Consider the following 13,215-nt stretch of genomic DNA (forward strand, 5'->3'; position numbering starts at 1 on the left):
ATGAAAGACCATTAATTTCCTGAATGTGTGCGTCACAGGACTGAGCACAGCTGTGGTCACCCCACCCGTCCCTTTCCTAGATTTTTGACAATGACTTTCATTATCTACATAAACAAAAGCATTTGATCAGATTTCGTATATAAATATAACAATGCAAAACATTTAACAATTTACTTCCATAAAATCACAGGTGTGGAACATCTGCTCTTCAGACAGCATTCACCACTTAAAGGGGTTTTCTGGGACTTTACTATTGATGACCTGAGGATCGGTAATCAGTAGTTGATCGGCAGGGGTCCAGCAGTTGGGATCCCCACCGATCAGTTCTTTACCAGGCCTGCTGTCATTGCAGACAGCTCTGTTCGGAGTGCAGTGGCCCATGTTGGCATTATAGGCACAGTTCCATTGAATGGTAGCTATGCTCTGCATTACCGAACAAGGCCGCTGCACTACAGATGCAGCCGTCTACTTCCCTCTCTGTTCACAACGACAGCTGGCCTGATATCGGCTGATCGGCAGCGACGCTGTTCAACTATTTATGACCTATCCTGAGGAGAGGTCACCAATAGTAAAAGTCCTGAAAATGGAACAGTTAACACATTTTTTTCCTGAGCAATGCCTTGGGGTACAAAACTAACGGGTGGGCTCATACATGCAGGCCATACACGACTCTTGCCAGCAGTATTAGGACAATGATAACACTGTCAGATGCAAATAACGAACAAGCAATATTTTACAGTTTGAATTTAGAATTAATCTTCACAAAGAGTTGACTAACTAAATACACTACTTTGTGCTAATCCAGCATTATTCTAGAGCTGCATTCAAGTGACACTTGAAACAGGGAACAAGTGTGTAATTGAAAAGATCTCCAACACGTTGGCTGAGCCTATGGGTAACGAAAAAAAATTATATACTATAGAAGCCTGCTGGAGCCGTCCCCGCGGGAGACCAGCACTAAAATGGAGCATGCTGCGGGTGATTTCCCGCACACGCAATCCGCGCCTCAAGGGAAAACGACATCCGCAGGTATTTAACTACCTGCGGGTGTCCAATGCATCCCTATGGGGAGTGGATCACGCGTGCGGCACACCCATTGCAGATCTGTCCCCGTGGACATGAGGCCTAAAAGCGGTTTCCCCCTTGGCCTATAAAAAAAGCTCTGAGGCTCCCTGTGCGTTATGGACCTCTTCTTCCGCTTGTGTTGAGCTTGTTGACCACAGAAGTCTCTACGAGACAGAGAGGAGATTTCACCCCGTCACCAGTGTCTGAGAGGGGTCAAAACTGTAAAACGTATGAAAAAAAGGTGAACTTATGCTTTATGCATGGCCCTTGAATCTCCAACCTTTGGAAATCAGACTACAAGCTATTGTTTTCTAATCCACTGACATTTAAGAAAAGGCATTGTGAGGAACTGTATAAATATGAAGTCTATAAGATATCCTGTATTTCTAAATGTCGTTATACCAATTATAGCTTAGTTTAAATATCGGAAGGAAAAAAATGATCATTGTGAAAGTAAATGGAATAAGTTACCTTAAAACTACGAGCCTCCGAGTTTCTATGGGTAACATTCTGAGCAAGTAGACTTCTCCAACCCATGGGGTCCTCTTTATAGGAGAGCTGTCCAGCCCGGAGTTTTACATATAGCACACCATCCTTACATAGAATTGACCTAAATGAGAAAACAAAACAAAAAAAAAAACCGTAGAGGTCACATCTGAAGTGCTGTCACAATGCAGAGGGATCAGCCCTATTCTCATTGGTCTTCAGGCCACTTATTACAGTCTCAGATCATAGACCTCCTTCACAGCAGGGGACTCTGAGGGAATTCTCTGCAGCACTGCTTGGACATTATAGTCTACAGGCGGCCCTGAAGTAGGTAAAGTTTGGTTGCTATTGTACTAATGTCAGAGGCCCACATTCCTGAATTGCAAAAATTAGGTCTGAATCTGATCAGGGCAACATCTGCATGAGGTTTGTAAGCTCTCATTAGGTTTGCTTGTGCTTCCTCTGATGTCACAGCTTAATTGGCCCTACAATAATTCAGCGCATGAATGTTCTCTGTTCAGCACTTTGCAATGTGTCCACCTACTTCACATACAAGACAGGAAATAGTCAGGTGATACTGGTTGACAGGGCATCAAATTAAATTTCTCTCAAAAAGACAGCCGTGTTCACTGTTTAACTCAGGAGTATTTAAAGACCACTTGATATAAAGCTAGGTACGGTACAGACTGTTCTAGCTACTGACACAGAAGGGGTAAAAGTTGTCACAGAGTTCACAATCTTTTATAGGCTTTATATGCCAATGAGATAGGAGACTCCCAATAATCTTGTATTTAAGTTTTGTGCAGACATCAAAGAATGTTCTGAAAAACTGGTGGAAGGAGGAAATATGGTGCAATATATAGTATATAATACATGTGCACACGCAAAGGCCAAAAGAAAGTTTGAGCACGTGCGTACCACATTTACCTCTTGAATTATGATTTTATTGGTCTCCATTCAACTAACGCAAGCCATTGTTCCATTCAGGGCTCAGTTTCATTGCCACTTCACATATACACACAATTTATTTTATAAATAAATCTAATATATTAATAAAAAATATATCAATAATGTATATCTGTATATCCTTATTATATTTTATCAAATCTTACCAACACTCAGTTTTACATACATAAGCAATAATTGTGTACAATTTCACCCCCGCCAGACCTGGGGGCTTGTGTTAGGCTCTGCTACCACAGTAAACACATTGGCACCCTGAGATTGCATTGTGTGATGCTGATGGGCTAACATAGGGAGTGCCCTCCTTTTGGTAAACTCCTTGAATCGCATGGACACTATTGGCTGCAGCATATAAGGGATTAAACAGCCCCTACTGCAGCAGAATGTCAGCAGTAGATTATGTAGAAAGAACCCAGCACCGAAAATCTATTAAAACATCTTGGTTCTGTATTGAAAATCTAATTAAAAAGCAGACAGATGAAAAAAACGTGGCCCTGGGACTATAGAATCACTTTCGTGTATTGTGTTTAATCCTTATTCATGGTGCGACCTGGTGAGTGAGGATTATATCCAATACAAGCAGGTGATCCTGTAGTCCCGGGGCCAAGTTTTTCCATTTGTCTGTTTTTAACTAATCAGATTTTGAATAAAGAACAGAGATGTTTTAGCAGATTTTCAAGGCTTCCGTTGCCAGATTGGTATCCTGAGGACTCCATACTAAACTGGAATCTGCTTAAGGTTTGAAGAGCTGACAGGTGAAGAGATTACCCCGGTTTCTGACCTGATCAGCTGTATATCACATCTGATACTAGTATTATCCACTGGATGGACATACAATTACATTATATTGCGATAAGAACACTGCAATTAAAGTGCAACAGTATGGCCAAATGCAGGAAGGGGTTAATAGCTTAATGACTGATGTGACTGAACAGGAGTCTATGGAATGTGTTTCTTGCATTAAGTTTAAGCCGTTTTAAGAAAAGAAGTTAACCAGAGGACAACTTATTTAGAAGGAAATGCAGAGTATATCCTTGGAAGAACAGGAAGTTTATTTTGGCTGTGTTGAGGAAAGTAACCAATCTAGAAACACTTATTTTAGATACGAAAAAAAAAAAAGTTAAAAAGTCAAAAGTAAAAAAAAAAAAATCTTTAGCAAGTCTAATCAACCACTCATCTACAGGCTCTATTCAGATCTGCAATAGTTACATTGTAAACACAATGCAGTTCCGGATCCGCCACACAACGGACACAGATGTCGCCCCCTGACTTACAAGGGGGTCTGTCAGGTGTCTGTTTTTATAGGAAAAAAAAATAGATTATACCTACCCGATAATCGGGTTTCCAGTAGTCTCCACGACAGCACCCTTACCTTCCCCCCCTAAATTGGTAGAAAAGAAACTATAGAATATAATATAAACAAATAAATATATCATATAATTTTATAATTAAAAAAAAAAAAAAAAACCCTGGTTAAGGGAAGAAATTTAAGTTGAGCTCCTACCCCGGCAATTCGTTAAAATCCACTGAGGGAAGGGGGGAAGCTTTTAACCTCTCAGTGTGTTCCTGTCCTATCAGGAGGAGGCAACACACTGAGAGGTTAAAAGCTTCCCCCCTTCCCTCAGTGGATTCTAACGAATTGCCGGGGTAGGAGCTCAACTTAAATTTCTTCCCTTAACCAGGGTTTTTTTTTTTTTTTAAATTATAAAATTATATGATATATTTATTTGTTTATATTATATTCTATAGTTTCTTTTCTACCAATTTAGGGGGGGAAGGTAAGGGTGCTGTCGTGGAGACTACTGGAAACCCGATTATCGGGTAGGTATAATCTATTTTTTCCCCAGTCGTCTCCACGACAGCACCAATTGAGACGTACCAACTAAAGTTTCCCTAAGGTGGGATTGCTGCCGAGAGGACTTTGCGGCCGAAGGCCATGTCCTCGTCCTGCTGCACTTTTACCCTATAGTGTTTAACAAACGTGTGGGGTTTCTTCCAGACTGCGGCTTTGCATATCTGCTCGACCGAGGCTGAGCTATGTTCGGCCCATGAGGATGCTACTGCCCTTGTAGAATGGGCTTTAAGAGCTAAGGGGATTTCCTTCCCCAGGGCCTTATAGGACTCTATGATGGCTAGGTGGATCCACCTGGCTAGGGAGCTTTTCGCTGCTTTGCTCCCTTTATTTGGGCCACTGAACTGGACGAACAAGTGTCGTCCCGCCTCCAAAGGCTTGTCGGCTCTATGTAGCCTAGGACTGCTCTCCTAACGTCCAGGCAGCTTAGGGTTTTTTCTTCCTCGTTTTTAGGTTTGCTAAAAAATGAGGGGATTATTATGTCTTGGGACCTATGAAAATGTGATACTACTTTTGGCATAAACGCCGGGTCCGTTTTAAATACTAATTTGGTGTCCGAGATTTTCAGGAACGGGTGGCGAATGGACAAGGCCTGCAGCTCGCTAACCCGTCTTGCGGAGGTGATGGCTACTAAGAAAATGGTCTTGATAGTAAGCATTTTTATGGGTAGTGCTTCGATCGGCTTGAATGGTACCGTTGTCATGGCCCTTAGAGTCCAATTAAGGTTCCAGTCTGGAAAAAGATTTATGGGCCTAGGCCGTAATCTAGTTGCTGCTGCTAGGAACCTGTTGACCCATCTGTTGTCTGCGAACTTTGTGTCACATATGGCGCTAAGGGCTGCGACCTGGACCTTCAGGGTGCTTGGAGAGAGGCCCATCTCTAGGCCCTCCTGCAAGAACTCTAAGATTTGAGGGATGTCCGGGATAGAATCCCCGCGATCCCTTCCCTATCTCCATGAGGAAAACCTTCTCCAAACTTTCTGGTAGATAAGGTGGGTCGTCGTTTTTCTGCTGGACATTAACGTTTCAACTACTCTCTCTGAGAATCCCTTCTCTTAGTGAGGATTCCTCAAGAGCCAGCCCCTCTCCCCAGTCTTCAAGACAACTTCCAAATCTTTATTCCTCCATACCACTGTGAGGTATGTATATGCACTCATGGGGTTAAACGGTGGGTTAGTTGGTCCACACCTAAATTGTGTTTGTCATTGTATAGTTGATGTATTTATATGTGTCATTATGTACTGGTTAACCATGCTTGAGAAAGGCCACGATAGTGACCGAAACGTCGCAGGTTTTCCTTTGATGGAGGAATAAAGATTTGGAAGTTGTCTTGAAAATTCATCTGATGCTGCCTGGTCTTTGCTTTATACTTCTACTGGCTATTGGGTCGTGATCCGGACCAAGCTGGGCTGTTGCATGTACCTGCTCCTCACTGCATTTGCGGCAGAACGACTGGGACTAGTCTGGAGAGAATCCATGTGAGTGCTGCTGTTGGCTTTATTATTTACCACTCACCAGTCTTGGCCTAGGGAGTCTACTGCTGTCGGCCGATCTCCCGGCCGGAGGGAGAAGAAGTTGCTTACTCTGGCATTTTCCCTGGTTGCGAACAGGTCCAATTGTGGGGTCCCCCACCGGTTGGTCAGGATTCTGAACGCCTCCAGAGAGAGAGACCATTCTCCTGGGTCTATTTGCCTACTGCTCAGAAAGTCCGCTTTTTGGTTTAGCGTCCCCTTTAAGTGGGTTGCCATGATCGAAAGGATCCGGCCCTCTGCCCAGTGAAAGATTTTCTGTGCGATGTTTTGCAGGGCGGGAGATCTTGTGCCCCCTTGGTGTCGTATATGGGCGACTGCGGTGATATTGTCTGACAGTATCTTTATATGCCGGTTCCGTAGCGAGTTCCCTAACTGCTGTAGGACCTGCCATACGGCCTGTAGTTCCCTGTAATTTGAGGATTGTTCTTTCGTCCTTTGAGGCCAGGGGCCCTGAAAGAACTGGTTCCCCACATGCGCTCCCCATCCCCAGGTGCTTGCGTCCGTTGTGATGTGAGTGGCTGGGTTTTGTAGCCAATGAACCCCTCTGCAGGTTCTCTGGGGATGTCCACCAACGCAGGGATGTTTTCACCATGCTTGGGATGTACATTCTTGTCCCTAGAGAGGACTGCCTCTTGTCCCACGTGGATAGGACTGAGGCTTGCAGAGCTCTGGTGTGAGCCTGGGCCCATGCCACTCCTGGAATGCATTACGTCAAGCTTCCCAGGAGAGACATGGCTTCCCGAATTGTGCATAATCGTCTCCGTAGGAAGGTCTTGACTAACCGTCGTTTTTTTTGTATTTTTTCATCGGGTAGGCAGGAGCATTGCGATTCTGAGTTGAGCGTTATTCCCAGAAATGTCTTCTGCTTGTCGGGATCTAGGCTGGATTTTTCCCAGTTTATGATCCATCCTAAGGATTGGAGAAGTTCTAGCACTATCCCCAGGTGTTCCGTTAGGCGTTCTCTGGACTCTGCTATTATTAAAATATCGTCCAGGTAGGGTACTATTAGGACCGACTTCTTCCTCAGGTAGGCGGCTACCTCTGCCATAATTTTGGTGAAGTTTCTGGGTGCTGAGGAGATCCCGAAGGGCAGGCATCTGAATTGATGGTGCTCTATTCCCTTGCCCATATCCACTGCGAACCTTAGGTATTTCCGGGACCCCTCGTGGATCGGTACGTGGAAATAAGCATCCTTTAAATCGATGGATGCCATGTAGGCTCCTTTGGGAATCAACTTTATCGTTGAGGCGATTGACTCCATCTTGAATTTTCTGTATCTGATGCAGGTGTTCAGGGGCTTCAGGTTTACTATCATCCGCTGCTTCCCGCAGGGTTTTCTTACTAGGAAGAGCCTGGAATAATGGCCCTGGGTTTCCTCGTCTTGTGGTACGGGGGATATTGCGTTTAGTTGTTGCAGGTCCCGAATGCTTTGCCTTAGTAGGTGTAACTGTTTGGAGCCTCCCGTGATAATGAATTTTCTTCTGGGGAGGGACACCAGCTCTATCCGGTATCCCTGCTGTAAGATCTTTGGGATCCATGGGCCTTCGCAAATCGCGGCCCATTGATCCACAAAGCTCCCCAGCCTTGCCCCTACGGGGATTGCATCAGGGTCTCTGCTTTGGCTCCCCCTGGTGGGGGTTAAAGAGGATGTTCCTTCCTCTGCACCCCTTGGGGTAACTCCAGCAGCCTGTCTTGCCCTTGCCTCGGTAGGCCTCGGGCTGTTGCACTGGGTCCGGAAGAAGGTCTTCTTTCTCTGTGGCGTTTCTTCCGGGAATCCCTTCTTTTTGTCGGCCGCCTTCTCTAGAATCTTGTCTAAGTCCGGTCCGAACAAAAACTGGCGGGAGGGCACATAGCTTATTTTTTGAGGCTAGGTCGCCTGACCACGATTTCAGCCATAACACTCTTCTGGCTAGAGCGGGCTGTAGCTTTCGCCGAGAGTTTGACAGTCTCGGCCGCGGCATCCGCTAGGAAATTTGTTGCCATACGCAGGATCGGAAGGGAATTTAGAATCTGTTCCCTCGGCGTCTTATTGGTTAGGTGTAGTTTCAGCTGCTCTAGCCATACCCCCAGAGTCCGCGCCACACAAGTGGCTGCGATCCCTGGCCTAAGTATGTTTGCCGCTGCCTCCCATGATTTCTTTAGAAGGCCCTCCGCCTTGCGATCCATGGGATCTTTTAACTGTGCGGTGTCCTCAAAGGGCAGGGTCGTCCTCCTGGCTACTTTGGCCATCCTCCTCGAATGAGTACCTTCTTCTTACCCCTCTAGCGGAGAAGGAGCCTGCGTCTGGTTTCCTCCACTCTTTCTGGATTATTTTGGTGATATTCTTGTGGACAGGGAAGGTATGCTTGCGCCTCTCCCCTAGTCCCCCGAATATCTTGTCTTGTAAAGTACGTGGCTCTCTGGGCTCTTCCATTTTTAGTGTAGCCCTGACTGACTTAATCAATTCCGTTAAATCGTCCTGATGGAATAAGTATCTTTTGGGGCCCTCATCATCTGAGGACTCCTCGGCCGCCTGTTCCTCTTGCTCCGACCCGATAGAACTCTCGGAGTCGGAAGGCTCGTCGGGAACATACGCCTTTTTCTGGCGTTTCGCTGGCGGTGCCAGCTGTGACGTTAGGGCTGATCTAACTTCCTCCTTCATCAGCTTCCTAACGTCCTCCATGAATCCCCCCGATTCCTCTCTGACTAGCCTAGCTACGCATGCCTTGCATAGGGGCCTCTGGTACGTAGCTGGCAGTCTCGTCCCGCATTCCACGCATTTTCTGGGTTTTGTTCTGGGGGGGGGGGGGGGGGGGGGGAATGTCTTTTTTATCCCCCTGACAAAGCATTTTTGCGGGTAAATATGCAATTTTTCCATACACAACATACTGGATATTTGCATTGTATTTTTTGCCGCACTGGCTACTTACGGCCGCTGAGGCTCAGGTTTCAGCTGTCTCTGGGGCTGTACCGGTGCTGCAGACACCCTGCGACCTGTAGTGCTGACTGTTCTGGCTTCTCTCAGGTTCCTATGTTTTTTTAAATTTTCGCGCTCCTGCGCCAAGCCCCGCCCCCTCCGCTCCTGATGCAGACGCCATGATGTCATCGTGCTGGACACGTGAGGCGGCCCGCCCCCCTCCATCAAAGGGCTTCCTGGAGCGCCGCGCTGTAACTTCTGCAGGGAGGACGAGGGGGACTGAGGCTCCCGCTTTGTACCCCCCATGGGCCGCCGCGGGAGGAACCTGGCCCGGGGGTTACCACCCCATGTGGCGTCCCGGGAGTCGTCTGGCTTGGAAGGGAGGACAGGCTGACCCACTGCCCTCCGATCCGCCTGTAAGTAATCCTGGCTGGCTTCTCCACCAGCCCCTCTCAGAGGACAGGAAGACACTGAGGGAAGTGGGGAAGGGGGGGGGGGGGGGGGGGGGGAGAGCTTTTAACCTCTCAGTGTGTTCCTGTCCTATCAGGAGGAGGCAATCTCAATTGGTGCTGTCGTGGAGACGACTGGGGAAATAGTGTTGCATGCAATGCAGCCTCTGCAACAGATGGGACCATGTATTGTTCCTATGTCATAGTATATGTGTGACAAATATCCTTTCAGGAGAACGGGGGGATCTATGACCCCAGCTGTACTGCAGGAGCAGGGGGCCACACACATACACTGGTCTCTCCATTATAGTCTGCAGGAGCTCTTAAAACAGCCAAGCCTGACTGTCACCCATCAGACTTTTTTGGTGTATCCTAGAGGTAAGGCATAAAGGTCTACTGTCCCTCTTTGTGCTCAGTAATATAAGCTGCATAGAACAAAAGAACTCCACAACTAAATGTTATAGTTTTATACTTTATTCTACTTACTGCAGATGTTGAGTTCCTTTACGCAAGTCAATAAGGATTTCCCAGTACCGAGGGCCTTTAACTTTTATCTGTTTGTGGAAAGACGAAAGGACAATAATCAGATCATCATAGACATGGTCTCTTAATTAGCTTCCTTTAACATATTTCAACAGTTCTGTGGTATATAAAAAGGTTACCATAAAAGGTGTGTTTACATGAAACGATTACTGTTCAAAAATTGCTGGATCGTTTCAATTTGAATGATAATCGTTCAGTATAAACTCGGCCAACAAGCAATAATTTGTTCGCTGATTGTTCATTTCATGCAGACATAAAAATCATTGTTGGTTCGTTTGCTAATCATTTGGTTTAAATACCAATCGTTCAGTCATTATCATTCACTGGTACAAAGAACTGAACGATCCTGTTAAAAAAAAACCAAAAAACACAAATTGATGTGTGTGTTTAAACTGACCACCCGCTTGGCGAACAATTTCTCGTTCCATGTAAAAGCACCCCAACGGAAATTTTAAAAATCAAATACTGCAAGTGGAGAAACTTGGGCTCACGTGCTACAAGAGGCACTGAATTAAACAGGATGCGGAGAGCAGTGAAACTACATATTTTAATTAGATAAGTTTTAAAGTCTGATCAGTAGGATTTTTTGTTACTTGCCTGTACAAATCCTTTTCTTTGAGTTCATTGGGAAGACGCAGAATCCAATGGACATAGCTGCAGCCACTAGGAGGTGAACACTAAACCAAAAGTCTGAGTTTGTCCTACACAGGCTATACCCCCCCTCTTGCAGACACTCAGCCAATCCCTTTGTACAGAGGCGGTAGGGGGAACCAGGAGAAGCAACAGTAAAACCAGAACAAAACCCTTGGATAGGTCAAAACAGAGAACAAAAGGAAACCTCAAAAGGAAGATCGGAAGATAAAAGAAAAATCATTTTCTTGCTTATGTCACTGGGAGACACAGGCAACTTCTTGGAACAAAAAACATAGCACAACCAATCATCTAGTCAACGGATACTTGCAGATTCCTGTTACCATGAACAGAATTCGGGAATGCAAGAGGGTGAACCCTGTAGAATTAAGTAAGGTGTGAATCAAGCAATGTAGCGGCATTACACACCTGATGGCACAGTGGCTAAGTGCATCCCACATGAATGGTGGAACGGGCCAAGTTTTACCTTCAACAGAATACACCAAAAAATGTAGTCTGCTAAGATGAGAGTTGGACTGGTGGAAGACAACAGTTTAAGACAACTAGGTCCGAAGAGCTGTACCACATCCAGATGGTATAGACAGCATTCCCCAGAAAGCAGGGACGCAGATTGAGAATAGCAGAAAAGCTACAAATGCCGGTGGTAAAGCCGTTCCTGGCTGACAGTAGTAGTAACACTGCAGGTCATCTTGATGGCTCAAGTAGGCTATCAGGGTGGCATTGTGAAACAAGATGCGATTGGATAAAAAAGAAAAAAAAAAAAAAAAAAGACATGGAAAGAAGCAGCCCTGGGGAATGGTTGGGAACGAGAGACCAAACTACATTGTACAATGTAGTGTATCACCAAGAGATGAATAGCAGCAAAAGATATAGGTCAGTATTTCTCAACTCCAGTCCCCAACAGGTCATGTTTTCTGGATTTCCTCAGTATTGCACAGGTGATGTAATTCTCGTCAGTTCCTCAGATATTGCCACAGGTGTTCTTACTATAAAATATTTAAAAAAAAACCAAAAACACATGACCTGTTGTGGGTCCCTGAGGACTAGAGTTGAGAAACACTGATCTAGGTGATCCCAGCCTGCTGGGATCGAAATTGGCACGTGTGACACTGAAAATAAGGAAAAGCCTTCCTGCAGAAAGCAAACCAGCACATGCTGTAATAAATATGTTTGGGTGAAGAAGGGGAAGAACAAGAGTGAGTAAGGCCTTTTTTAGCCAAAATTTTCTCTAGTAACATTGGTTGCCTCTAATAACACTGGCGTGTGCCAGCCCACGTGACCTTGCTGCTTAACCCACATGCTCTCCTGCTTGGTGTCTCCTCCTGTTGCTAATGCAACCCACCCTTCATCATCAGCGACAGGTAATACACTGGCACCGTACAATTTGCATACCAATGTAACAGCACAGAGAACACAGTAATAACGCTGTGGACAGATAATGATGTCACCTGCAGTTATATGTAGCACAGAGAACACAGTGATAAAGCTAAGAACAGATGATGTACTGTAGTACAGCAAATGTCACCTGCAGTCCTATGTAACAGTACAGAGAACACAGTAATCACGCTGACAACAGATGTAGTAGATGTGACCTGCAGTGCTGTGTAACACCACAGATAACACAGTAACATGTTCAATAACATGTTAAATGTTCATTTATTCTTTACAGTAGCCTTTTATATTAATTTATTATTGTTTTTGGTATTAAAGACCATATTTATTCTCCATTAAATGTGGTTTGATGTGCTTTTTGGAATGTCTAGAACGAATTAATTGGATTTACATTGATTCCTATGGAAATAATTACCTTGAGCAGCAACAGTTTCAGGTAAAGCCGAATGCTTTCGAATGGATTACCAAAGTTAGTTGAGGCGTTACTGTATATCCATAAAAAGGTAGAAACACTCACATGCGTGAGAACAGGGACCTACATGTTTCAGCAAGAAACGTATAGCCTGTACAAGAAGCAAGCAATATAAAGATAACAGAATATAACATAAAAGCCTGACCACTCCTACTAATGAATAAATAATGAGGAAATGAGACATATGAAAAACAATACAAAAACATCAGTATATAAACATAAGATCAGATCTGTGGTTAAGACCCTGTGTGAAATCTGTTTTTTAACCTGCATAATCCAATAAACCTATTTTGAGGTTACAGCCATCTCTACCTCTTGCTGAACGGAAAACCCTTTCAATGCCCGTGATTTTAAATTAGGATAAATACCCTTGGTGGGTTTCCAAAAAATGTCAGGATGCTGCAGACAGGGAACATCTCAATATACCCAAGGAAGGATTAGAGCCAGATAAATGCTCTGCTATACGAAGCTTTAATTCACGTGATGTCCATCTGCAGTATTGCTGACAATAGATAGAACATTCAGTAACATAACGACATCCTCAATGACATGAATGGTGTTACAATTTAAAAAAAATATAGAAAATATGGAATGATATGGAATGTTGTAGAGGAAGAAACAACCTTGTATAGGCTTTATACTAAGAAAAAGGCTTAGTTTTTTGCTGAAACACGTAGAGCCCTGTTGGCACATGTGAGCGTGTTTACCTTTCTATGCATGTATTCTAATAAAGATTACATTTTCTTATGAGATGTGCTGGAACGATGTCCATTGTTTCATCCATTTTTTCACCCTGAATGATTGATCATACATACTTGCTTCACTAGATGTAACTCTGGAAGTAGGGTGGGTGCCATGAGCTCTTCCGTCGTTTCTTCATACCATTGAGTCCCCTGCAATATAAAAATCAACTGA

At 44.6% G+C, this 13,215-nt stretch overlaps 1 protein-coding gene across 2 annotated transcripts in view; it reads right to left on the reverse strand.

The window, feature by feature from the left end:
- ANAPC1 (anaphase promoting complex subunit 1) overlaps positions 1–13,215 on the reverse strand; it is a 127,032-nt gene that overhangs the window by 10,461 nt on the left and 103,356 nt on the right. For both annotated transcript variants that reach the window (XR_010791192.1, XM_066595992.1), the window contains exons 40-42: positions 13,116–13,193; positions 9,729–9,796; positions 1,537–1,675 (exon numbers count right to left, since the gene is read on the reverse strand). Coding sequence is in view for 1 of the 2 variants with exons in the window: in XM_066595992.1 (XP_066452089.1) it covers positions 1,537–1,675; positions 9,729–9,796; positions 13,116–13,193 (285 nt within the window). In the remaining variant the exon portion in view is untranslated. The remainder of the gene's footprint in view (positions 1–1,536; positions 1,676–9,728; positions 9,797–13,115; positions 13,194–13,215) is intronic.

The sequence above is a fragment of the Eleutherodactylus coqui genome, chromosome 3, assembly GCF_035609145.1.
Source record: "Eleutherodactylus coqui strain aEleCoq1 chromosome 3, aEleCoq1.hap1, whole genome shotgun sequence".
NCBI lineage: Eukaryota > Metazoa > Chordata > Amphibia > Anura > Eleutherodactylidae > Eleutherodactylus > Eleutherodactylus coqui.